The sequence below is a fragment of the Spinacia oleracea genome, chromosome 6 (genome assembly GCF_020520425.1).
Source record: "Spinacia oleracea cultivar Varoflay chromosome 6, BTI_SOV_V1, whole genome shotgun sequence".
NCBI lineage: Eukaryota > Viridiplantae > Streptophyta > Magnoliopsida > Caryophyllales > Amaranthaceae > Spinacia > Spinacia oleracea.
The window spans coordinates 99,672,713-99,698,705 of record NC_079492.1 but is presented as its reverse complement, the minus strand read 5'-3'; the positions used below and the strand labels follow the sequence as shown (position 1 = coordinate 99,698,705).

Sequence of the window (25,993 nt, the reverse complement as noted above, 5' to 3'; positions counted from 1 at the left end):
GATGATTCTCAAATCATCAAATCACCATTCATCAGTTCTGGGTAAAGAGAGAAGAAAAGTTCTCTTTTATGTATTCTAGTAAAAATGTTTGTTCCAAAACCCCACTCCTTGAGTAAGTCAACCTATTAAATATAAATAATATTTACAACACATAATATCCCAATATTCCCCCCTCAAGCTGGACTTGGTGGTTGACACACAAGGCCAAGCTTGGAGCTAAGGAAATGATGGTGATCAGAACCAAGAGCCTTGGTTAGAATATCTGCTAGCTGCAAAGCAGAACGAACATGAAGAATTTTGATGAAACCTGAAACCACATAATCTCGTACAAAGTGGCAATCGATCTTCAAGTGTTTTGTACGCTCCTGAAAAACTTGGTTTTCAGCAAGATATTTCGCAGCAATATTGTCACAGAATAAATCAATAGGTTGAGGGATCTTAACATGTAAATCTGCAAGCAAACCTTCTAACCAAATCAGTTCACTAGTTGTGTAACTCATGCTCCTGTACTCTGCTTCACAAGTACTCTTGGATGTGGTCTTCTGTTTCTTGGTCTTCCAAGAAATCAAAGAATCACCAAGGAAAATAGCATATCCAGTTAAGGATTTAGCAGAAAAAGGGCAAGATCCCCAGTCTGCATCACAATAGGCTGTCAAAGCAAGATCATTAGAGGCTGAGTAAAAAATTCCTAAGTTGATGGTGCCTCTCAAATACTTCAGAACATGTAAAGCAGCAGATAAATGCGTTTGAGCAGGGGCTTGCAAGAATTGACTTAATTGTTGTACGGCAAATGAAATATCGGGTCTAGTCATATTAAGATAAAGGAGTTTTCCAATCAACCGCCTGTAAATCTCAGGATCTTCCAAGGGTGGACCATCTTGAGTACTTAGATTCAAGTTTCGAGGTAATGGGAAAAGAGCAGGTTTGCAATCCTCCATCCCGGTATCACGAAGAAGATCTAAAATATACTTTCGTTGGTTGAGAAGAATACCAGATTCATTTCTGGAGACTTCAATTCCAAGGAAATATTTTAAGGGACCAAGGTCCTTGATTGTGAAAGCAGTGTGCAAGGACTTCTTTAAAGCCATGACCTCTGAATCGTTATTACCAGTGACCAAAAGATCATCTACATAAGCAACTACGGCTGTAAAACTGCCCGTGACATCAGTTTTGATGAAGAGAGAATAGTCTTGTTTGGACTGAACGTAACCAATAGACAAAAGATGCTTGCTTAACTCCAGATTCCATTGTCTAGCAGCTTGTCTAAGACCATAGAGAGAACGAATCAATCTGCAAACTTGTCCAGGTTTGGCCTTAGTATAACCCTTGGGAGGATGCATATAGATCTCCTCTTCAACATAACCATGCAAAAACGCATTGTTTATGTCAAGTTGGTGAAGACACCATCCTTTTGCAGCAGCTAGAGCGATGAGAACTCTAACTGTAGTAAACTTTGCTACGGGGCTGAAAGTATGTTTGAAATCCTTTCCCTTAATTTGCTTGTCGCCTCTAGCAATAACCCTGGCCTTACACCTTTCAAGGTCACCACTGGAATAAAATTTTGCCTTATAAACCCACTTACTACCAATAGCAGTTTTGCCTTCGGGTAAAGTAGTTAATTCCCATGTTCCATTTTTCTCCAAAGCTTCCAATTCATTATCCATAGCATCAACCCATTGAGTATCTTGCATAGCTTGATTATAAGAACTAGGTTCGTGAACAGAGAGAACATTTGCCAAACTGGCCTTATAGTCTTCACTAAGAAAAGAGAGATTTGGTTCCATAAGAACACTTAACGCCAAAGCGGAAAAAGATGTGTAATGCGCTTGGGGTTTATGTGTGTTTGAAAGAATATAATCTGAAAATTTCTTTGGAAGTTGAATAGATCGAGAAGATTTTCTCTGTTCGGGAATAGAAGAAGTCAAAGGAAGAGAAATTTTAGTAGGAGTTTGAGAAGGAGAATGGGAAGGAGATTCAGAAGAGAAAGAGAAATCAGAATTCTGTTGTTCTGTATGAGATTGAGTAAGCTGTTGACCAGAAGAAGATGAAGGAGAAGATGTCGATAACCGAAGCAAATAACCGAAGAGCCCTGGCAGTCTCAAGAAGATGTCGATGTTTCCGTTCAACTCGTCCATTTTGCTGAGGAACACCAACCAAGCTCTTCTGATGAATAATCCCTTTTGAAGAAAACAAAACCCCACAGAATTCTTGAACTATCTCAGTACCATTGTCACTTCTAATCACCTTAACCTTACGCTGAAATTGAGTCTCAACATACTCAAGAAAAGCAGAAATGATATGAGGAACCTGAGTCTTGTTATGAACTAAGTGAGTCCACGTGGTTCTAGAATGATCGTCTACAATAGTTAGAAAATACCTTGCCCCAGACAATGTAGGAGTCTCATAAGGGCCCCATAAATCAATGTGGACCAGATCAAAACAAGCAGAAGCAATAGATGTTGAAATAGTAAATGGCAATTTATGATGTTTTGCTAACACACATGCTTCACAATGAAAATCGACAGTTTTATTGATGGTTGAATAGAAAGGCAAATGTTGTAATTTGCTCAAAGATGCATGGCCTAGCCTAGCATGAATTATATCAAGAGAACAAGTATGTACAGAAGCTTGTGAAACATAGGATTCAACAGTAACAGGTTTATTTTGAACGAGAAAGGAAGAAGGAACTTCCCTAAGAAACCTATAAAGACCGCCATGCCTCATTGCAACTGCCTTGACATTACTAGTTGTAAGGTCCTGGAAACAGCAAGAATTTTTCTCAAACTTGGCAATAAGATTGTTTTGATCTAGTAGTCTGCCAACGGATAATAAGTTGTGTTTGAAAGAAGGAACATAGAAGACATTGTAAAGAGTGATTTCAGGAGTCAATGAAATGGTTCCAACTGTATCAACCAGTTTGTTTGTTCCATCAGGTAACGCAATTTTTATAGGTTGTTTAAGCATGTGTGTGTTAGCAAACATATCCAACAAAAAAGCCATATGATCACTTGCTCCTGTATCGACAATCCAGACATGCTGACTAGCAGTTAATAAAGAACCAGAAGTTTGTGTAGCAGATAAAGTACCTGCAAAGTTCACCGCAGAATTGAATGACTCAGTCGAGGGAGCAACTTGAGTTGACTGCATTATCTTCACAAACTCCTTGTATAGTGCTGAGAACACCTGAGGATTGATTGTAGCAGTTGTACCAGCAACATTGTTAACATTAGAACCAGAACCAATTTCGAAATCCAAAGGCGAGCTTCCGAGAATACCAGCAGAATAATTTTCCTTTTCCTCGACAGAACCAGCAAACCTTTGAGAATTGTGAGACCTATTCCCTTGAGTACCCTGACCCTTGCTACCTTTATACCACTCGGGATAGCCGACGATCTTGAAACATACATCCTTTGTATGACCTTTCATCTTGCAATGGTCACAAAATCTATCAAACTTCTGCTTCTTAGAGGAATCTCTGTAGTCTCTCCTCTGGCCAGCAGAACCAGATGGAGGTCTGTTATACTGATTGTTGTGAACAGATAACAGTGCGCTCATTTCCGAAGAATGAGAACTCAAATTTAGAGCACCTTGCTTCTCAATTTGTTGAAGTAAATGATAGGCTCTATTAACAGAAGGCAGAGGATCCATACTTAACAAATTTATCTTAGCTTGATCATAGTCCTTATTGAGACCAGTAATTAATTGAATTAATTTTCGCAATTGATCTGCCTCTAGAATCTTTCTCAATAATCCACAGCTGCATTTTGACATAGCACCACAAGTACAATCTGGAAAAGGTTCTATAATTTGCAATTTATCCCAAACTTGCTTGAGTTTTCCATAGTACACAGCAATTGAGTCATCATTTTGTTCGATTGACATTAAATTCTTATGAATTTCATACAATTGTGGAGCATTGGAATGGCCATACCTCTCCTGTATTTCAAGCCAAAGATCCCGAGCAGAATGATTGAAGATGAAGCTCTCAGCAATGTTTTTCTCCATAGAGCAGAGGATCCAACCAGTGACCATATAATCGTTGCGGACCCATTTTTGAAGATTAGAGGAATCAGCAGAAGGACGCGTCAGAGTTCCGTCAACAAAAGCAAGCTTGTTCTTCGCCCCGAGTGCAAGACGAACACTCCGACTCCAGTTGAGGTAATTATCCCCATTGAAGATGATTTGTCCAAGCTGAGAATTAGAATTATCAGAAGAAGATAAGAAGTATGGATCATTGTAATTGATCGCAGAATTAAGAGAAGAAGAACTGTTTTCTGTAGCACTTTCGGACATTTTAATCCCTAAAAAAAAATCGATTGAAAATTAATTCCAAAAAATTTGGGGAAAATTTGCGAAATCGCGAATCAGATTTACAAAATTGCGGAAGAATTAGATGAATTCAAAATCCTTTTGCTCTGATACCATAAGAAATCCTCAAATCTTGATGATTCTCAAATCATCAAATCACCATTCATCAGTTCTGGGTAAAGAGAGAAGAAAAGTTCTCTTTTATGTATTCTAGTAAAAATGTTTGTTCCAAAACCCCACTCCTTGAGTAAGTCAACCTATTAAATATAAATAATATTTACAACACATAATATCCCAATAATATGGTAGTAGTTAGATTGTGACTCTAGAGCTACCGACAAGATGACGTATAATGAGAACCTGTTTAAAACTAAGAGGAAATTGAATAATCCTATTTCGATATGTCTGCATGATGGTTCAATTAAGTACGTGAATGAACTAGGATACATAGTACTTGATTCTGGTATGATTCTTAAGGATGTCATGTTGATAAAGGAATTCAAGTATAACCTGTTGTAGTTGGAAGGTTTATAATAAACAATAATCTCACATTGATTTTCGATTCAATTGAATGTTTGTTCCAAGACCTTACTACTAGAAAATGTCTGGAAATTGGAAGGTTGGACAATTGTACTACTTGAAGATGACATGTACAATTAATTATGTACATAGTGAGATAAGTAGCAAAATAAAGTCAACTTATACTGTGATAGTTGATAATGCAGTAGTGAATAACATTATTAATGTTGATGTGGCTTTAGTTCATGCTATAACTGGTCATGCTTCCTTGTCTAGAATGAAACACATTAGTGTGTGTGATTGCAATAATATATGAATGAGTTTTGTTGTGATAGTTGTTACTCCGATCAAGAAGTAACAATAGAGCCTCAACTATATTTGATTTGGTTCACTTCGATCTTGGAGTCCTTTTAGAATATGTACCATGAATGAAGATTTGTATTTCTTAACAGTTTTGGATGACCATAATATAACTACTTGGACTTTCATGCTACATAATAAGAGTCAAGTTTTCAAAAATATTGTGGATTTTTTAAGCATGATAGGAAATCAATATGGGAAGACTAAAACATATAAGGTTTGATAATGGTACAAAGATCATTAAGGAGGAATGTAGGGAATTATTTTCTATGAAAGGGATAATTCGTCAAAGAAGTAGAGTTGGTGTTCCTCAACAGAATAGTAGGGTGGAAAGAAAACACAGATATTTGGCTGAAGTGGCTAGGGCTTCGTGAATTCATGAAAACATGCCTAAAATTTTTTGGGGTGAATGCATTCTTACTGCCACATACTTGATAAAGAAGATCCCCACCCCTGTTCTTAGTTGGAAGACACCCTACGAAGTGTTAACTGGTGAAAAACCAGAATATGAACACTTAAGAGTTTCATTGATATCAAAATATATGATTTATTTCATGTTCCATTTCATATATCCAAAGAGAATAATTCAGTCCGTAATGTTCACATTATATCGGGAACTGATGAGAGTTTCATTGATATCAATGATCCTCTTTCTCCAAACACATTTGAGATTCTTGTTCAGGATTCTCCTTCGGTTAATGAATTACATGTTCCTGAATCAGAACTTTTTTCTTCTAATCATGACATTGTTAATCCTTCTTCCCCTTTAGACAATATTCATTCTCATACATATACCACACACGTCTAGTTAATCTTATGATTCTTATCAAAATATAAGATTTATTTCATGTTCTGTAATATGTGTTCTATCTAACCTTTGTACATGGATCTCTTTGCCTTTTTATATGCATAATTCAAGTACTTCCTAAACCTAATCAAATCCAATTCTACATTTTGCTCCTTCAAATAAACCCTACCTAAAAGGGCCCACCAATTTTTATTAGAGGCCAATGGATCTACCAGAATAGGATCAAGTTTGTTATATTTTTTAATCAAGCTACTCTCCTCAATCCTTATTTTATACTCCAAATAGGTCAAGCCCATTTCCTTAGCGGGTCCTCCGAAACACATTTCTGCAACCTCATCGACCCCAATGGGTATAACTTGTATGAAGATTGAACCCGGCCGTAGAAACAGAAAATGGGTCAATGCCGCCCCATGAACCCCCACCGCAACATGACTGTCATTAATAAGCCCATGAGCTTCAGACATTGAAGTCCGATGATTGGGCTCAAATATAATCACGTTGAAGCCTATGTTCTCTGCCATGTTCTTGATTTCAACTTCGTTTAAGATGACCCGGCCTACCCCACCGGATCGGCTAAACAATACCAATTTGGGCCGGTCCACCTCACGTAGAGAATTAGACTGTTGGGCTTTGCTATAGGCCTTGTTTAGGAAAAAATGGAAATCAAGAAGCGTTGTCGGTTTGGGCATCAATTTTGGTTTGATAGTCATAAACCCATGTGAGATTAGGCCCAAAGTAGCAGACGTAAAACAATGGGTAATGTTTTCGTTGTCAAGATTTAAAATTGGGTAATTGCTAAAAGCACCAAGGAGATCACTATACTTACTTACCCACCAATCACGTGATTTCTCGATCACAAGGACAACGTCTTGATTCGATAAGGACATCGATCGAATGGTGATGAAGAGGGGAAGAAACCCATCATTGAAGTCATGGAAAAAGTTTCCTGTGTATCCTCCTGCACTGAATACTAATGCTGTAGTATTGTGTATAATATCACATTTTGGGCTTCGTGGGCCAGAAATTAAGGTTATCTCCTTAACTTTAAGCATAGTCAAGTTCTCCCATTTTCTTGGGTAAGGTCTAATTTTATGAATGAAATTTCTTGGGCTTTTTGGCCCAATAACATAGAAAGTGGAGGTGATTGGGTCCAAGACAGTTGGACTGTTGATTGAGCAGAGATCATAGTGATAGTGAGACAAGTCACAGCTGATTTGAGATTCATCTTGAAGAATAGGGTCCCACTTAGTAATCGGCTTCTCTTTTTGATCACTTTGATCTGGATTGACAAAAAATGTACATTACAATGCATTAGACATTTGATCCAATGTATGTCGGATTATATACGTTGACCACACTTCCAAATCGATTGTATATTCGTATAATCGTACTACATTCCCGCAAAGTATTATGAGTCGACTATGACGGAAAATGATTAACATTAAAAAGTCCGTTTTATTTTAATATTACACGACTTAATTGACTTAAATTCATAATTCCCTACTATTAAAAAAAAGAAAAAAGCATTTCGATAAAACCGTAACCTATCCAAAGCTAGCTAAACTTAATAATTTATCTGTTTGAATATGACAAGGATTGATTTGTATAACCTTTTTATTACCACTACTCCTAAGTTAAAATAAGTAACAACTTCAGTTAAATTTTGACTAAAAGAAATACTTCATCCGTCTCTAATTATTTGCCCGATGTACAAATATCTATACTAATATATTAAAAGGCGTTTATAAAAACGTATATAAAACTAGACCTCTTGATTTAAAAGTTAGCATTCTTACCATCTTAGCTAGCCACAATGATGTTATATTTTTCTATTTAAATAATAAATACAACCTTGTTAAAATGAATAATAATGAATTAAAGGAAAAAAAAAAACAAAAGGGAATTAATTACTTAACTTATAAATGTACAATTCTTCTCTTCTCAACTTAAGCTTGAAAAATAAAAAAAACTTAGGGTAATGAAGTGTAATTATGAGTGTGGAAGGGGGAAACATTTACAAGAGTATAATAATCAACTAATCATGAAGAAGAGAACTCGACTTTGTTTTGATTTTCGGATATGCATGGGAAGGAAGTTTGTTGATAGGCCACTGATCTTGCATGGAAATCAGATAACAGCACCACATACGCACATATTTAAAATAAGTAAATCCCACTAAAAGTAAAACCCGGAGCTAACGCCCGGGCCACAAACTAGTTGATTTATTAAAACTTGGTTGTGTAAAATTGATAAGAAACAAAACGGGTGGAGCAAATGTATTTTAGTATTAACTTTATGGTAACAGAACAATCTTTTAAGGACGGCGTAAAACGGTAAATGGGGAAAACAAAAAGGGATAGAGAGAGTAATAAACGTGGAAAAACTTTATTAATAGCAAAAATGGAAAGAAATCAAAGATAGAGAAGGAAAGAAATCAAGCATTGCACCTTGATATTTTTTTGGCAATGAAGGCGAATTGGAAAAGGAAGAGAGGTGATTGAATCTGGGAAAAGAGGCACCATAGTATATGTATAGCACTGAGAAAATGCTTAAGAGTAGAACCACCATGAAAGAAATCGCCGTTGCATTGCTTGAATCAAATGATCTTTTCTTCATCGTTAATTAAACAACCGAATTGTTAAACTTAGATGTCCTAGAATTGCTTAGGGCTAATATATTGATGATTGATACGGAGAATAGAGAGTGTAGGTTTCGAGATTGGAGAGTGTAGGTTTCGAGAATGGAGATTCAAGAGAGTTTTCAGAAATATATAATGGTCGTATATTGTTTGCCATTGGGTTTAATTTGGTGTATCTCGTATGTTCAGCGCATAGATTTAGGCATCATAAAAATAAAAATAAAAATAAAAATAAAAATAAAAATAAAAAAAGCGTATAGATTTAGGAATTAATTAATGCAAATTATAGAGTTTACTGTTTCATTTCATTATACTTCACTCACTTTGAATTTTAAAATGGAAAAGACTACATGTACACCTAGTGTATTTTCTAGCATACCACCATTAAACTCACTAAAAAATGAGAATAAAAAACAATAAATATACAATTTTAACCAATAGAAAAGCATGGTGTACAAGATACCTTGTACACTAGGTGTACATGTACACGTAGTAGGATCCTTTAAAAATTGACATTAGCCGTACCAATTATAGACGCTAAACTCTCAAAGCCCCAAACTTTGGATTAATTCAAGGCAATATCAACTTTTGAATAATCTCTATTTTATAAGGGATCTTTTTTAGGTCAATTTATTAATTGCATTTTTTGTTACCCCCTATAAAATGGTCTATTATATCCTCGCTTACAATTGAATTAATAACAAATCTTGCTTTAAATAAAATCAAGAATAATTATATCATAATTGACAGTTTGGAAATAAATTAAATAAATTCAATCATGTTTATGATTATTGCAATTATAATTTATGATTAAGCTAAATTTGGGGATAACATCAGTTATCTCATAATTCGCGTCAATGACCGCTTAAGAAGCTTAAAATAAGTAAGCATTTGTTCTTGTGGTTCTATTTTTACTCGGCGCCAGATGTGGATGAAGGTGACTCTGACTCAGACCCACCATCTGATGATAATGGGGGAGAGAATCCCCAAAATCACCTTATCAAAACCCGCAACAGTAGAGTAAAGGAAAAAGGGCAAGGGAAGAAGATAATGAAGATCGCCAACCAACGGAGGGGGAAGGATCTTCAGTGACAAGCCCACCCTCAACTGGGCCGTCGAAAAAGAGGAAAGTCCAAGATCGTGAGGTTCTGGCAGCGGAAGCAACTACATGCAAGGGTATGAAAAGAAAACGAATGGGCGGCGAGTGCGCGTTTATCAGGCCATTGAAGGAGAGCAAGCACGTGGATGGGAACTCAGGTGGGGGTCCCAATGGAAATGCTAGAAAGGGCAATAAATCCGACCTGGGGAATATTAACTCCCTCAACTCCCCATGCAGAAAAGCGAACTTCGACCAGTCCAAAAAGGCCAGTCCTACCGTTACTTTTCTTTATAATTCGAAATATGGGAAGGGTAACTTTTGAGAGTGTTTCTATCTATTCGTGTTCTACGATGATGTCAGGCGGCGTGTTTGACCTTATTTGCAATCAAGTACACTGCACCAAATATAAACCGGACTTGCCCCTTTACCCAATAAGGAACCTTTACCCAACCGTTCCATTGACCTCATTAATGGCCAATCCCCTGTTAACCTATATAAAAACAGAATCTTGCCCCCCCCCCCCTCCATTTTTCTATTCCAAACCAGACATTTTTCCTCCCTAACCAACTCCTAACTTTCAGTCAAATACAAAAATGGCACAAAATCTCAACAACCATGACAACTCGGAAGAATTTTCTGAACTCATTGATGAGTCATTTTCGCTATCCAACGGATGTTGCTCTCGTGGAAAGTGATAGGATCCAATTTGACCAGAACCCAATACTTGACCCATTCCTCCCAAACAATGAGTTCTTAACCCACTGGACCGAATTTGTGGAAATCCAGTTTGGCTCCATCCCTGTTACAGCCCAAGCCCAAAAACCAGGAAAGCCTGGTAATTCATGGGGTGCAAATTTTGGGCTCCATATTCAGCCATCCCTTTTTGCTCCAGATTCGAAGCCCATCCAGCCGGGGAAATTTTCCGACTCTATCTCGTCGGAATCAGGCTCCTTCTCCTTTGACATTTTCCACGCCCCCCACAAGCCTATCATCCCTTCGGAACTTCCACCACCATCCTCACTTGACCTAGATCTGTCGAATTCCCAAAACCTTCCCCCTGCTCCACCAAATTCACCTACGGACCAGTAGTCTTTTGACTCAGCCCTCTCTTCATTCCCTATAAAGGAGCTAGAAAACATTTTGCGTGATGATCTTAACCTCCTCCCTAGATCTGATGATCCAGATTCGACTGACTCCCCTCAGAATGTGGTTGGGCATGGAAAAATGAAACTGGCCTACAAAAAACGACGAAGCATTAGGAGGGAAGAGTGTGGACCAAAAAATAAAATCTGGAAGGCAACAGGGCTCCTTGCGGATAGATTTAATGTAGACTTTATTTTCCTTTAAGAAACTAAGTGTCCTGTTAGCGTTTTAGAAAAGAAATTTTCTAAGAAAGATTTTAAGGGTAGTGTTGGCATTTATGCCGTAGGTAGTTCGGAGGGGTTGTTCCTCTACTGGTCTTCTAAAGTAGTTTGTAGTGTGAGTAGTATCTCACAAAATGTAATCGTGTGTAAGGCTAATCAAGTTGCTAGTATTGCGTACTATATTATTTTTGTTTACGGGGCTCCTGACCTAGCTAGTAGGGACCGAGTGTGGGAGGAAATTGCTGCTTTGCTCCCTCCTTCACCAGAGGAGATCATGCTAATAGGGGATATTAATCAGGTAGCTTTTTCAAATCAAAAAAAGGGAGGGAGAAAAAAACTTGAGGGGGCTGATTCTTTTAATAGATGGACTACCGAGAATAACCTGATTGAACTCCCTTACCACGGGGTTAATTTCACCTGGTCAAACAACAGAGAAGGCATTGATGCTATATATGAAAGATTAGATAGATCCTATGCAAATGAAGCTTGGAAGCAATCATACCCAAATGCCATCCAAATTAACCTTCCAATCCTACTTTCTGACCATAGTCCAAAATCCTACAACCAATCCCAAAAACTCCTTCAAAAAAGAGACCTTATAAATTGAGGGTATGGTGCTTCAATGCTAATGAAATTAGAGAGATGATAAAGGTCGAGTGGCAGAAAAAAGTAATAGGCTCAAAATTATTCTCGATCCAAAGAAATCTTGAAAACATTTCCAGGGAAGCAAAGGCGTGGTGCCTGAACCAAAAAGCCAAAGCAGGCCTAGACTGGAAGAACTTTGAAACCATGCAAGAGGGAGCTCAACTTTCTTTTGAAAGCGAAGAGGGAGGTGATGCAGTGAAGAATAGAAGAGTAATAAACGAACAAATGACCATTGAGTGGCTTTACTGGAGGCAAAGAGCGAAGTCCCGGTGGGATGATCTCGGTGACCAACCGACAATCTTCTACTACAAGAGTGTCAAGTCTAGAAAATGCAGAAATGAGATAAGGGAGATTAAAGGAAGTAATGGAGAATGGCTCACTGAGGAGAAGGAAGTCAGCAAAGAGTTTTTTACTTTCTTCACTAACCTTTTTGCAAGTACTCGGGCAGCTACAAATGATGATATAAATGGATGGAGGCTGTACCAAAGTTGGGGACACCTCAAGTCTCTATCCTCAACGTTCAATTTTCAAAAGAGGAGATACGGAAGACAGCTTTTAGTTCCAAGCCCCTCAAATCACCATGACTAGATGGAGTTTCGCCAGGCTTCTTCCAACAACAATGGAGTGTGGTGGGTGACAAAGTGTATGGTGCGGTTCTAAATTTCTTCAACAACGAGTACTTTCTCAAAGAAGTCAACCAGACCTTCATCATCTTAATTCCGAAAGAAGACCGACCTAACTTGGTAACAAAATTCGGACCAATAAGCCTGTGCAATTCCTCCTACAAAATTATATCCAAATGTATGGTAGGGAGACTAAAAGCCGTAATGTCGTCCATTGTGGGTGACTTCCAGAATGCGTTTGTGCCAGGTCGCCTTCTTGCTAAAAACTGCTTCATCGCCCACGAACTAGTCAACTCAGTTAAAACGAGAAAAAAAGGAAAAGTGTCCGAAGCCATAATGAAAGTGGACCTTAGTAAAGCGTATGGCAAAGTCAACTGGGACTTCTTGGCTAACACACTAAGAGCCTTTAACTGTAGGTTTATGAACAATATAAACAATATAATTCAACTATATTATAAATAATATTTTGTTCAAACTATCATTAGTGCATGTATAAAGTTAATCTATTATGTACGATTGTTCGGTCACTAATTATATTTAATTATTATAATTTATAAATTATAAATACAATAAATACCTTTAAAATAAGGAAAAGTGAGTTTTTAAAAATATAAGATTAAAATGTAATCTGATGAGTATTTTTTTAATCTTTTATTCAAAAGTTAAAATCGGATATATGTTAACAAAACTTCATTATCAAATTTGATTTCTATAAAAACTCATTGATATGGTGCATCGACTCCAATAAAACAAGATTGAAACACTAATTTTTTTTATTATATAAGTAGATGGTTCTAGTCCGGTGATGAACGGAGAAAGATGGTAAACAATCAAATAATACAACACAATATAAATTAATCTGTGCATTACACATTTACACGGGCTTAAATCTAGTTAAATTTAAAATAGACTCAAAAGAAGTTATATATTAATCTAATTGACCTATTTTTCTACCACATATGACATCAGTTGGGCCATTAACTAGTTAGAGTTCCAACTTCCAAATATAATTATCTCGACGAAAATGAGACATTGAGACGAGAATAAGACGATTTAGTATCTGCAGTACAAAAAAATCTGTATAATTTGACATATACATGTAACCAAAGTTAGCCTACATAACACCATAAGTATAAGTGAAGACCTGTGGCCTGATGAATTTCTTAATTTTAGAGCGACGACGGACGTGTAAACCTTGATGCTCCATTAATTTCTTGGCCTTAACATAAGCATTCTTCAAACATGTCTTGAATCTTGCCATGTCCAACCTAACATCTTGGCCTCTCAAGTAAATATTATGCAATGCAGACCAATTTGTAGCTGTTATGGAATCGGGGTCACGTATTAAAACATGATCTTTACCATATTTGTCAACCAAAGTACTCTCCTCTGGCTGAATCTTGTACTGAATGTACTCCAATTTCATCCCCTTAGCTAAATTCCGGAAGTAAGTCCTTGCTAACCAATCACCTCCAATTGGCACTACTTGGATGAATGCTGCACCAGGTTGAAGGAAAAGGGAGTGTGTAAGGGCAGCTCCATGAACTCCCATGATTGCATGACTACCATTCATTAACCGATAAACATCACATAGATATGTGTAAGCTGATGGTTCAAATACCACCACATCAAATCCTTCTTCTTGAGCTAACTTTATAACATTGTCTTGGTTTAGTATGACGCGTCCAACAGCCCCTACTCGGCTTACTAACACAAGCCTCGGTCTACCTTTGATCTTGGGTGGAGGCCATACAAGACACTTCTGGTATCCTTCCTCAAGCAAAGCACGAAAGTCAAGGAAACTCTTTCTATGTGGGATAAGAGTAGGGTTAATAGTCATTGGTCCATGAGATATGAGGCCGGCTACCACAGATGGGAAACAATGTGAGACTGTCTGGTTGTCAAGGTTGATAACAGTTTGGTTGGAGAACTGAGGAAGTATAGCCTCATATTTACCATACCACCATTCGCTGTAGTTGGTTATGACAAGGGTAACATCTTGATCAGGAAAGAGGGTGTTAATAGTGATAAATAGTGGAACAAAACCATCATTAAAATCATGGAACAAGTTGCCTGTGAAGCCACCAATGCTGAATACTAAAGCTGGGGTTTCGTGAACAATTGTACATGGAGAGTGGGATAACTCTGTGGTTAGGGTGATTTCACGTATATTAGACATGGTTTTATTGTCCCTTTTGCGAGGGTAAGGCCGGATTGTTTCCACTTTCAGGGGATGAATCGATGATCTACTAAAGAATGTAGCGGTGTTGGGTTCTAAAATGCTACCACTTTTAAGATTACACCAATCATAAAGTGGATGGGATCGATCACAAATAATTGTGGGTTCAATAAGGGTTGGATTGCTGGATAAATGTCGGATAGTCGTTGATGACATCTTTAAACTTTGCTTACTAACACCATCTTGGATGGATAGTCGTCTACCCAATGCTGATGATGAACTCCCCATTACCTTTGTTGGTTTATCTGTTTCGTGCTCTGAAAATGAACAGAGAAGGGTTAAGTCTTTAAAGAGCGCAATGAATTTAAGGACACCGTTCTTCATTAACAAAAACTAAAATCACTAATAGTGTGTTTGGATAGTAACATAGAACGGAAACGAAGCAGAGCTATTGGCTATGGATCTCTCCCTCTCTCACTCGCCTTTTTATCAAAACAAGGGAGCTTGTTTCCCTCCCTTTCCCTTCCTCCCCTTTCTCTCTATTTTTGTTTATTCAAACAAAGTGTAATTGCGAGGAAACAACATTTGATTTAAAAACAAATTTAAATGTACAAATAGAATTAGTCTATTGCTAATGCCTAATGGCATACATAAACTTTTGGTTCATTGATGAGGCTCTTGTATGTCTTAGTCCTTTATGCTTTGTTATGTAAAATTAATTGGTTTATCCTGCTTTATATCTTGATCCTAGTGTAATGACCTCATTTTGGGTGCATGGATTTTTTTTTTTGCTGATGGTTATTTTAAATTTGAAAATAGGAACTATCAAAGGCTAATAGTGTTATATGATCTTCAGCTCTATGAATAATGAATGCTCTTTTTGGTAGATAATCAATAACACGTTCCATATAACTATTTTCTAGCTAAATTGGAACGAATGTAACTAAGTTTCTATGTTCTTAAGAAGGGAAGTACAAGCGCATATCAGATATGTATGAGCAAATACATATCAGAACAAAAGACAAAATAGGAAAAAGGACGAAAAAGAAATTAAATGGTACTTTTTTAAACAAAAATGGTAATTTTTTTTACAGAATGGTACTTTTTTTTACAGAATGGTACTTATTTTAACATGAATGTTACTTTCTTTTTTGTCTTTTAGCTATTTGTCTTTTAGTTGATATGTGTGTTTCCACACATATCAGATATGCGAAAAAACAACCTCGTTCTTAAGACCTAAAATATGCGAAAATTATCCAGAGTATGAAGTACTTGTATTGCAATATTTGTGGTACTTGTAGTGACACACTCACACAATGGCTTGCTTCACCTCAAGTTTATTCACATCCCCAAAATAATTTTCATGTCTAAAGTAAGTAAACAATATCATACAAATGGCCCAATTCGTTTTATTTGAATAACCACTCCCACCCAAAAAAAAAAAAAAAACAGGGGAGATGGACAGGAATCACATGATGAAATAAAAGTAGTTTCCCATCAAAACTTGAATATACTCCGGGAGATTTGCATGTTTGCCAATTGCCATATTTGAAAATAACAAACTGAAACCAATTACTAGAAGTTAATAGAATCGACCTTTCAATACATAAAAGGTCATTACTACCTTTGTCTCAAATGAGTTGCTAAACTAATAGTATTTCAAATTACACTATCAACGTGACAATATAATCAATTCAAATGAAACGAGCATTAATTAGTACGAATATATACATACCTTGATGACGAGTAGAAGTCCTAATGAAGAAGATGAAACAAATAACTTGGAATGCAAAGAATACGATCATAAGCCTGTATAACTTTTCCACTTTCATCTTCTTCATTTCTTACTTCCCTTTTCAATTTACTTGTCGGTGGCCACAACAACACTATATATAAATCAATTAAAAAACATAAAATAGACTAGAAATTAATTGTATTACCACCAGATATATTAAGAGATACAAAACGTATTTTTAAAGGTAAGGTGAGAGAATACAATGATAATGGAGTATTCTCCAAATGATGAAAATAAGGGAAGAAGAAGTAAGGTAATGTGAAATAAGTTGTGGTTTATGCATGGTTACCAACCTTTGAGCCATAATAAGTGGAAAAATGTACTCCACTTTTAAGGGAATGGGTGTTTTTGGTGCATGATTTTAATTAATTAAATCAATCACATTAATAGTCACTTTTCTATCGCTTTCTTTTCTTGTGTGCACGTGGGTGAGGTTTTATTTTGTGTTTTCTATTGTATTTTTCTGTTTCAAAAATATTACTCCCTCCGTTTCTTTTTGTTGTATCCGTTTTCATTTTAAGTGTTTCATATTGTTGTATCCATTTAGAATTTATTCTATTTTTAGACATACATTTTATCCTAAAATACCCTTACATTTCTATCTAATTACCAAAATACCTAAAGATTCTACCCATATTCCCACCTAATTTTCCCCACCCATAATATTTAATTCTTTCCCCTTCCCCATATACCCACTCTCTCACCTCCTTTATCGCTCATCATTATCACTTCTCTCTCTTACCTTAATTCTTTATTATTTTCTAACTCCTTTATTTATTATAATCTCTTACACCCAATCATTTCTCTTACACCCAATCATTACACTTATACCCATCCAAACCAATATTCCAATTTCCTTAAAAACCACACCAGATTCCAAATGGATACATCAAAAAGAAATGGAGGGAGTACCATACTTTGATTAACACGTTTGTCAAGATATAATTTAGACTATAATTATTTTAATTATATATTTCAAAAAAAAGTTAAAATTAAATATTATGAAAGTATATAATGATATTTCAATGATATTTTATGTAATAACATTTGTTTTTTAATAAGTTAGTAAAAAAAATATGGTCAAAAAATTGTGTATAAATAGTGACAAAACTCAAAGTGTTGTAATTTTTTTTAAAGGGAGGAAATATTGAATTGTACGTACTCTTTAGTATTTGGTGGGTAAAAGGAAAGAATATATTAAACCAACATCTATTGGAGGTTAATTAGTCTATCTACACAGGTCTACGATTAACCATGCACTCTAAAGCATAATGTAATTCGCATTTTGTACTCCTTTGGAAGTAATTGATTACTTGTTAGGTAATGTGGAATGTACATCATTATTGTGTATAATAATAGATGCTTTAAATAAGTAGTGGCAACTTAGCGTTTCATACACACACTTTGCATCACATAACAACTTTACATTTCATATAGTCGAGTATATATGCATGATAATAATATAACGAAAATGGTGGCATTACTATTTTACTTTAATTATTCCGTAAGACTAACGACTTAGGAAAACACGCGTGTTTCCTTGTTGCCTAAGCTCCGATGAACACACAACTACACAAGTAGTATGTTACTCGTAATCGTATGCTCGGATACTCATTTATCGACACACTAAGTGTTTTGGTTTTCCTTGCTCAGTTGCTCACTCTTATTTTTGTGAAGGAAAGAGGATGATTTTCATGTAACATATCATTATCCTATAAGATATTAATATAACTTCTGCGAGTAGTCAAATATATATCATTGTCGTGCCTTTGCCATACAATAATAACAATCTGTAGTAGTAAAACAAAGTATATTAGCAAGCATCAGCTGCCAGAGTCAAATCAAAAAGTAAAACTTGATATGAATAAATTAAAAATGAATGTTAATCCTCCTAATTTAATATATTATTAATAGTCGCTGCCGTGGCCCATGGAAAATTAACATTAACAAGTACGGAGTAACAAACTAATCTGAAATTTTTTTGAGATAGTTACGAGTACACTCTTTTTATTTTTTGAAAAAGTTCTTAAACTTCTGATTATTGAAATGTAAGAGAAATAGAAATAGGATGGCAGATTGATGGCAGATTGATTGGCTATGTGGATGGCAGATTGATTGTCACACTTCAACTGAATAGGATTTAGATTAGATAATCCCATTTCCTGTAATAATCTGACCAATCAGGTTACCTCAGAAGCAGCAGCTGCCATAGCTCTGTACTCAGCTTCAGATGAGGACCTTGAAATAGTAGTTTGCTTCTTTGACTTCCAAGAGATGGGGCTATTTCCTAGAAGCATTACATAGCCAGTTACTGACCTTCTTGTATCAGGGCAAGCTGCCCAATCAGAATCACAGTAAGCCTGTAGAGTAAGGTTAGAAGAAGGTTGAATAGAGATGCCTTGACCAGCTATATGTGCAACATATCTGAGCAGGTGATGCAATGCCTTTTGATGAGACAACTTGGGAGACTGCATGAACTGACTTAATGTTTGAACAGCAAAAGATAAGTCTGGTCTAGTGTGGGTGAGAAAGTTTAACTTTCCAACTAGACATCTGAACTGGTTAGGATCAGTAAAGGGTTCATCCTCTAAAGAAGTAAGTTTAAGTTTAGTTGGTAAAGGAGTCTTAGCTGGTTTAGATACATCCATGGCACAATCTGCTAAGAGTTCCCTAGTGAACTTGGATTGAGTAAGAATAACCCCATTTTGAGCTCTGGAAATTTCTATTCCCAGAAAATAATTGAGCTCACCCAAATCCTTAATGCTGAACTTGTTGTGTAAGTGTGTCTTCAAAGCAATGATTTCTGAAATATTTGGACCAGTTAGCAAAATATCATCCATATATACTGCTACCAGAGTCTGTGAACCATTCAGAGTCTTGATAAACAATGAATAATCATTTTTGGACTGAATGAAACCAAGGAGAATGAGTTCAGAAGTAAGTTTAGCAAACAATTGCCTACTAGCTTGTTTTAGACCATATAAAGACTTCTTAAGTCTGCAAACTTTGTGATCATGATTGGGAATACCATCTGGAACTTTCATATAAACTTCCTCTGTGAGATCACCATGCAAAAAAGCATTATTGATGTCCAGTTGATGAACAACCCAAGAATTGGTGACAGCCAAAGCAATCAAGCATCTAACTGTAGCCATTTTAATCACTGGTGAGAAAGTTTCCCCATAATCTATTCCATACTTCTGTGTGAAGCCTTTGGCTACAAGCCTAGCCTTGTACCTTTCAATAGTGCCATCTTTCTTCAGTTTTATCCTATACACCCATTTGCAACCTATGGCCTTCTTTCCCTTAGGAAGAATACAAATCTCCCATGTATCATTAGCTGTGAGAGCTGCAAGTTCTTTATCCATTGCTGAAATCCACTCTTTGGATTGAGAAGCTTCAAGAAAACTGACAGGTTCTGTTTCTTTGATAATCTGGTTTACTAAAACTTTGTGACCAGCAGGGAGATCATCAAAACAAACAATGTTGCACCAACTATTATTAGATGCAACACAGATAAAATCATTCATCCAAGTTGGTGGTTTATGAATTCTGTTTGACTGTCTAGTTGGGACATGATGAGGCTGGGTAGGTAGTATAGGTGGAGATGATAATTCAGTGTTTAAGAGTGGGGAAAGATCAGTGTTTAGTTCAGTGTTTGGTTCAGTGTTTAAATCTGGTGAAGGTTCAGTGTTTGGTTCAGTGTTTGGTTCAGTGGAAATTTGAGAAAACTGGTGAGGTGTTGGTGGAGGTTCTGAAATATCAAAAACATCAGGAATGTCAAAATCAGTTTGGAGATCAAAAGGTGTATGAACTGGGAGAAAGATTGGATTTGTATTTGTGTGTTGATTAGCTGAAATATGAAAGGGTAAGTGTTTCTCATAGAATTGAACATCCCTGGAAACAATGATCTGTTTGGTTTCCAAATTCAATATTTTGTAAGCCTTTTGATCAGGTGGATAGCCAATTAAAACACAAGGAACAGATCTGGGATCAAATTTGGACCTGTTAGCCTTGATTGTTGACACATAGCCAAGACAACCATATACTTTCAGATGATCTAAAACCACTGCAGTCTTATTCAGCCTCTCATAGGGGATATCAAAATCAATATTACTTAAAGGCATTTTGTTGATTAAATGAGTGGCTGTAAGGAGACATTCTCCCCAAAATTTAATTGGCAACCTTGATTGGAAAAACAATGCTCTGGCAGTTTCTAAGAGATGCCTGTGTTTTCTCTCTACAACCCCATTTTGCTGAGGTGTTTCAGCGCAACTTCTTTGGTGTTTAATGCCATTTCCTTGATATAAAACCAATATTCTGCCCTCACATAACTCCTTGGCATTATCAGTTCTAATACATTTGATCTTCATTTCATACTGAGTGTGAACAAAATTTAAGAAATTTGACAAAATATGAACACAATCAGATTTATTCTTCATCAGAAAAGTCCAAGTGTTTCTTGAAAAATCATCTACAATGGTGAGGAAAAAAGTACAATTGTCATGAGTCTTGACTTTATATGGACCCCATACATCAATATGTAGCAACTCAAAACATTGATTAGTCTTAGTATGACTAATTGAAAAAGGTTGCCTACATTGTTTTGCTCTTGAACATATCTGACAGAAACTATCACAGTGCCTACCAACAGATGGAAAAGCCTTATTAACTAAATGCAACTTATCAAAAGGTAGATGCCCTATCCTTAAGTGCCACAGTTTAATATCCTCACTAATTGTGGCTAACACTTCTGAACTTGGAGTGACAGTATCCTTCGATTTCTTATTATGCAAATCACCTTCAACCACAGCATATAATCCTGACTCTAGTTTACCAAGAACCACTGATTTCTGGGAATGCTCCTGAATCAAGCATTTATCATGAGTAAAAAATATATGGCAAGACAGATCTTTGCATAACTTGTGAGTTGAGATCAAATTAAATTGACAAGTAGGAACATGAAGAACATTTTGAAGAATAATGTCAGTACTAATCCTAACATCACCCACATGTGTAACCTGAACTTGTTTGCCATCAGCTACTGTTATTGTCTTAGTATCTTTATCAACTTTAGAATAAGTGTGAAAAAGATCCAGGTTAGAACATATGTGGTCTGTTGCTCCACTATCTATGATGCATCTTGAATTAAAAGAGGTGAGTAAGCAAGTACCTGCTACATTTACTTTATGATCAACTTGTTTTTCTGCATCACTGATGAGACTCAAGAAATGTTGGTACTGCTCTTGTGAGATATGAGTGACATTCTCATCATTCTGCACATCATCATCCCCCTGCATCACCCCTGCAAACCTCTTATTTCTGTAATTAACTGGATAACCATGGAGCTTCCAGCACTTATACATGGTATGTCCTGGCATGTTGCAGTGATTACAATAATAAGCTCCCCTTTTATGAGTCACTGCAAACTTCTGATTAATTACCAGGTCCCTGTATAACTTTTGGCTGGTAATTTTTGTATGTGTTTCTCTTATCATCAGCAACAGCAAAAACCATATGAGTGACTTCTTGTATTTCAGACATCTTTTGTTGCCTTTCATCTTGAACAAGCAACCTGTATGCAGTAGTTATGCTAGGTAAAGGATTCATCATCAAAAATGTTTGTTCTCACTTGTGAATGCTTCTTGTGTAACTTCATGAGTAACTGAATAAGTCTTTCTTCCTCCTTTTCTTTCAAAAATTTCTGGCTCACATTGCATGTGCATCCAGTACAAACACACACTAACACAGGTTTTGCACTGCTTAATTCATCCCAAATCATCTTGATTTTGGTAAAGAATTCAGTAATGCTGCTGTCACCTTGTGAAACTTCATTCAAGCTTTGTTGTAGACCATAAAATTGTGGCCCTGATGTGACAGAAAAACGTTCCTCTAAATCTTTCCAAATTTCCCTTGCAGTGGTTAAGAAGACTACACTCTTGTAAATTGTAGGACTCAAAGATCTTAACAAATAAGACATGACCATACTCTTGCATCTATCCCAAGCATGATAGTCAGCATGATCAGAAGCTGGTTTAGGCAAAGTACCATCAATGAAACGCACCTTGTTCTTGACTGCAAAAGCAAGCAAGATACCTCTCTTCCATTCTGCATAACCTTCTCCATCAAACTTATCAGAAACCACTGCTGCATAAGGATTTTCAGAAGAGTGTATGTAGTAAACACTGTTGGGGTCTTGCATGGAACTCATTTCAGATACTGTCATTCTGCTTCAAGCTTACAAGAAGTTTTTCTTGAACCAATTCTATGTTTCAGAAACAACCAAACAGAAATTTCAAGTTCCTTTGAACTTGATTATGGAAAGAAAATGTGTTTGCTGTAATCTAGCAGTAAATGAATTTGCGGAAAATTTGCAGGAACTATGCCTGCTCTAATGCCATGAAGAAGTTCTTAAACTTCTGATTATTGAAATGTAAGAGAAATAGAAATAGGGAGAGTTTTCTTTTATTGATTGAAGAAGAAATCAATCTTGTTACAAGTCGTGAAGTAAGAGTACAACAGTCTTATTTATATGACTGATGCTCTTGTTGTACAATCTGTTCAGCTAACAACTAACTACTTGTAACTAACTAACTACAGCTTGTAACAAACTTAGTACATGTCATCAATCTGTGTGTGTAGCTGCCACGTCACTGATCCATGTTTCCTGATCTTCCAAGCTAAACAACTTGGTTAGCCGTGCAGTAAGTAGTTGTTGATTGTGCTTGTTGTTATGTTTGTTGTGATCAGTTTGATCATCAGTGACAACTTGATCATATGCTCCAATATTTTTTATTGTTTATTTTATACATAAAAGTATTTTGTTAATAAATGAGTAGAGTCTATTGAAAAAGTCTCAAATAACGGATGCATATTTTATATGGGACTAAGTTTGTGATTCAAAGATTATTTTTAAAAATTGAGCAATCTTTTAATAAGGGATTGAAACAGCAAAGTACGTAATTACGTAATGTTAACGTAACAGAAAAAAGAAGAAGTCTGAGTGATGTAATTTAGTTAATGAGCATGTTAAGTGTAAATGAGTAGCTGATATGCGCTAACATTTATGCGAAGTTGTTGTGGAAGTTGTGGTTTGTTTTTGGTATTATCTCATTATAACTGAGTAACTGCCACTTGTCTCCTCTTACTAATCCTAACTCTCACCACCTCTCTCGAATCTTCTGACTTTAATGTGCCAAGACCTATTCCCTAATAGGGATTCACCCAACTAATTACACGTGTTTTCTTTCTAACCCTATATTTTTCATTACACATAATTTACACTTGTGAGTTGTGACTGGTGTATTCCTCAATCCTCATAGCTTTAAAAAGTATAAAACTTAAAATTGGAAACTGACAATTGACAACCGAACAGTTAAGATTTCAAGTAGGTACGTGTCATATTATCCTATAGCTTAGACTCACGTACCGTCGTTTCACCAATTAATCTGATACAGTCATACTCTTAAACAGGAAACAGAAGTAAGTAGCTAGCTAGTAAACCTCTAGGGGAAAAAATGGCAGAAGAAAAGGAGGGCGGAGAGATTGAGGAAAGTGTGATAGAATTAGAAAAGTTGTCAATATCCAAAATAAAAATAAAGAAAGTAGGTCATCTAAGAGATTTCATACCAATTTCACAACTGAAAACAGTGACAAACCCACTTCAAAATAACCCTAACTACCGCCCTACTGATGCCTTCTACATATCTCCATCCTCCGACATCCTTCTGAAGCAGGTGTTATATGACCTCTCAGGCACCAACCAATACCCGCCATACGGCTATGGCTTCGCTTACCACCGTGCTGGCCCCCGTAAGTTGGTGTACTTTGATCCAGATGAAGTCAAGGCCGCTATTGTTACTTGTGGTGGACTCTGTCCCGGGATTAATACTGTTATCCGGGAGATTGTTGTTGGCCTTTCTGACCTTTATGGGGTTGGTCAAATTTTTGGTATTTCTTCTGGTTATAGGGGGTTTTACTCCTTTGACCCTGTTCTTCTTACTACAAAGATGGTGCATAATTGGCATAAGCAAGGTGGTACCGCCCTTGAAACTTCTAGGGGTGGCTTTGATCTTTCCAGGTTAGGAATATATATTAATCATGGTGTCATGTATACTTTCTCTGATCTTATTTACGTTATATAATTATCTAGTCACGTTTGCTACTGTACGATTTCAAACATTAATATCTTCAATTATAAATAAGAAAAAATTGTAAAAAAAGATATTAAAAATATGTATTGGGATGAAACTAACAGAACTCCACACGACACGACTATGTGTTTTCTCATCTATAAATTACTAGAAAGTCAAATGAACTTTTTGGAATAGTGTCCAAAATACAATGTGTGTAAATAAGAATGGAAGAAGTATATATTAATTGCAACAATTTAAATTTTACTCTCTATCTAACTTACTATACTATATTAATTAATTACTAGGATTGTTGATTCAATTGAGCATCATGGGTTCAACCACGTGTATATCATTGGAGGAGATGGCACCATGCGTGGCGCAGTCAAGATATACGAGGAGATTTGCCGCCGGAAACTCAACGTTGCGGTGGCTGGAATACCCAAAACAGTAGACAATGATGTTGGGGTAATTGACCAATCGTTTGGCTTTCAAACAGCGGTGGAAAGCGCTCAACAGGCTATCAACGCGGCTCATGTGGAGGCCGAGAGTGCGGTTAATGGTATTGGATTGGTCAAGTTGATGGGCCGAAGTACTGGCCATATTGCTCTGCACGCAACCTTAAGCAGCCGTGATGTGGATTGTTGCTTAATCCCAGAAAACGAGTTTTTCCTACAAGGAAAAGGCGGACTACTTGAGTTTCTCGAAAGGCGGTTAAAAGAAATCGGGCATGCGGTGGTAGTTGTGGCTGAGGGTGCCGGACAGGAGTTAATACCCAGAACCGAGGAGGAACAGCAGCAGGACGAGTCTGGAAACCCTGTGTTCTTAGACGTTGGCGTGTGGTTAAAGTCAGAGCTAAATAAATGGTGGAAAAGAGATCATCCAGGGGAACTGTTTACTGTAAAGTATATTGATCCAACTTATATGATACGCGCAGTTCCTGCTAATGCAACTGATAACATGTATTGCACTCTTCTAGCACACTCAGCAATTCATGGAGCCATGGCAGGGTATACTGGATTTGTCGCAGGCCGTGTGAATGGTACCTATGCTTATATTCCTGTCAAGGAGGTGGCTGAGACCAAGAATATGGTGGATACCATGGATCATAAGTGGGCCTGGGTTAGGTCCATCACCAACCAACCAGACTTTCAAAACACCTGAACTAAAATTCTACAACTAGGTAGTTTACAGTAGCACTAGTCTTATTATCTGTGTAGCCAACGTCAAAATAGTTTAACAATGTAATACCAAATAAATAAAATAAAACTTAAAAAAAGTGTTTCATTTGTTTTTATTATATTGCATGCACACATGTTCGGTTAACAACATGTACTTTGGAGACGAATCGACTTGCAACAAATAACCAACAATATAATAATATTCTAGATAAAGAGGTAACACACACGAAAAAACTTTTTATTCAAATGACGCATTTGGAATTATCAAAGAAAAGCAAGCGCTAATCTTTTGAACGAACAAACAGATTTACGAGCGATAAATCTGTAAAAACTCTGGAATCC

At 36.5% G+C, this 25,993-nt stretch overlaps 3 protein-coding genes across 3 annotated transcripts; 1 reads left to right on the top strand and 2 right to left on the bottom strand.

Moving 5' to 3' along the window:
* Window positions 1-6,057: 6,057 nt before the first annotated feature.
* On the bottom strand, window positions 6,058-8,611 carry LOC110803302 (xylan glycosyltransferase MUCI21-like). The gene is made up of 2 exons (XM_056832531.1): window positions 8,443-8,611; window positions 6,058-7,274 (listed from the first exon to the last, which is right to left on the bottom strand). The coding sequence occupies exons 1-2, from the start codon at window positions 8,609-8,611 to the stop codon at window positions 6,058-6,060; spliced, it is 1,386 nt and encodes a 461-aa protein (XP_056688509.1).
* A 4,659-nt stretch (window positions 8,612-13,270) lies between these two features.
* LOC110803308 (xylan glycosyltransferase MUCI21) lies at window positions 13,271-16,660 on the bottom strand. The gene is made up of 2 exons (XM_022008812.2): window positions 16,279-16,660; window positions 13,271-14,860 (listed from the first exon to the last, which is right to left on the bottom strand). Exons 1-2 carry the CDS (start codon window positions 16,382-16,384, stop codon window positions 13,479-13,481), a joined length of 1,488 nt encoding a protein of 495 aa, XP_021864504.2. The 5' UTR covers window positions 16,385-16,660; the 3' UTR covers window positions 13,271-13,478.
* A 7,024-nt stretch (window positions 16,661-23,684) lies between these two features.
* On the top strand, window positions 23,685-25,748 carry LOC110803309 (ATP-dependent 6-phosphofructokinase 2). Its single transcript, XM_022008813.2, has 2 exons — window positions 23,685-24,418; window positions 24,779-25,748. The coding sequence occupies exons 1-2, from the start codon at window positions 23,856-23,858 to the stop codon at window positions 25,632-25,634; spliced, it is 1,419 nt and encodes a 472-aa protein (XP_021864505.2). The 5' UTR covers window positions 23,685-23,855; the 3' UTR covers window positions 25,635-25,748.
* The last annotated feature ends 245 nt before the right edge of the window (window positions 25,749-25,993 follow it).

Bases quoted from the DNA above. Each gene is read 5' to 3' on its own strand.
- LOC110803309 (XM_022008813.2), top strand. From the start codon at position 23,856: ATGGCAGAAGAAAAGGAGGGCGGAGAGATTGAGGAAAGTGTGATAGAA. The intron at 24,419-24,778 runs GTTAGGAATATA...ATTAATTACTAG, and splicing joins GGTGGCTTTGATCTTTCCAG to GATTGTTGATTCAATTGAGC.
- LOC110803308 (XM_022008812.2), bottom strand. From the start codon at position 16,384: ATGAAGAAGATGAAAGTGGAAAAGTTATACAGGCTTATGATCGTATTC. The intron at 14,861-16,278 runs GTATGTATATAT...GTTCATTTTCAG, and splicing joins GACTTCTACTCGTCATCAAG to AGCACGAAACAGATAAACCA.
- LOC110803302 (XM_056832531.1), bottom strand. From the start codon at position 8,611: ATGAAGAAAAGATCATTTGATTCAAGCAATGCAACGGCGATTTCTTTC. The intron at 7,275-8,442 runs GTGCAATGCTTG...TTGTCAATCCAG, and splicing joins ATTGCCAAAAAAATATCAAG to ATCAAAGTGATCAAAAAGAG.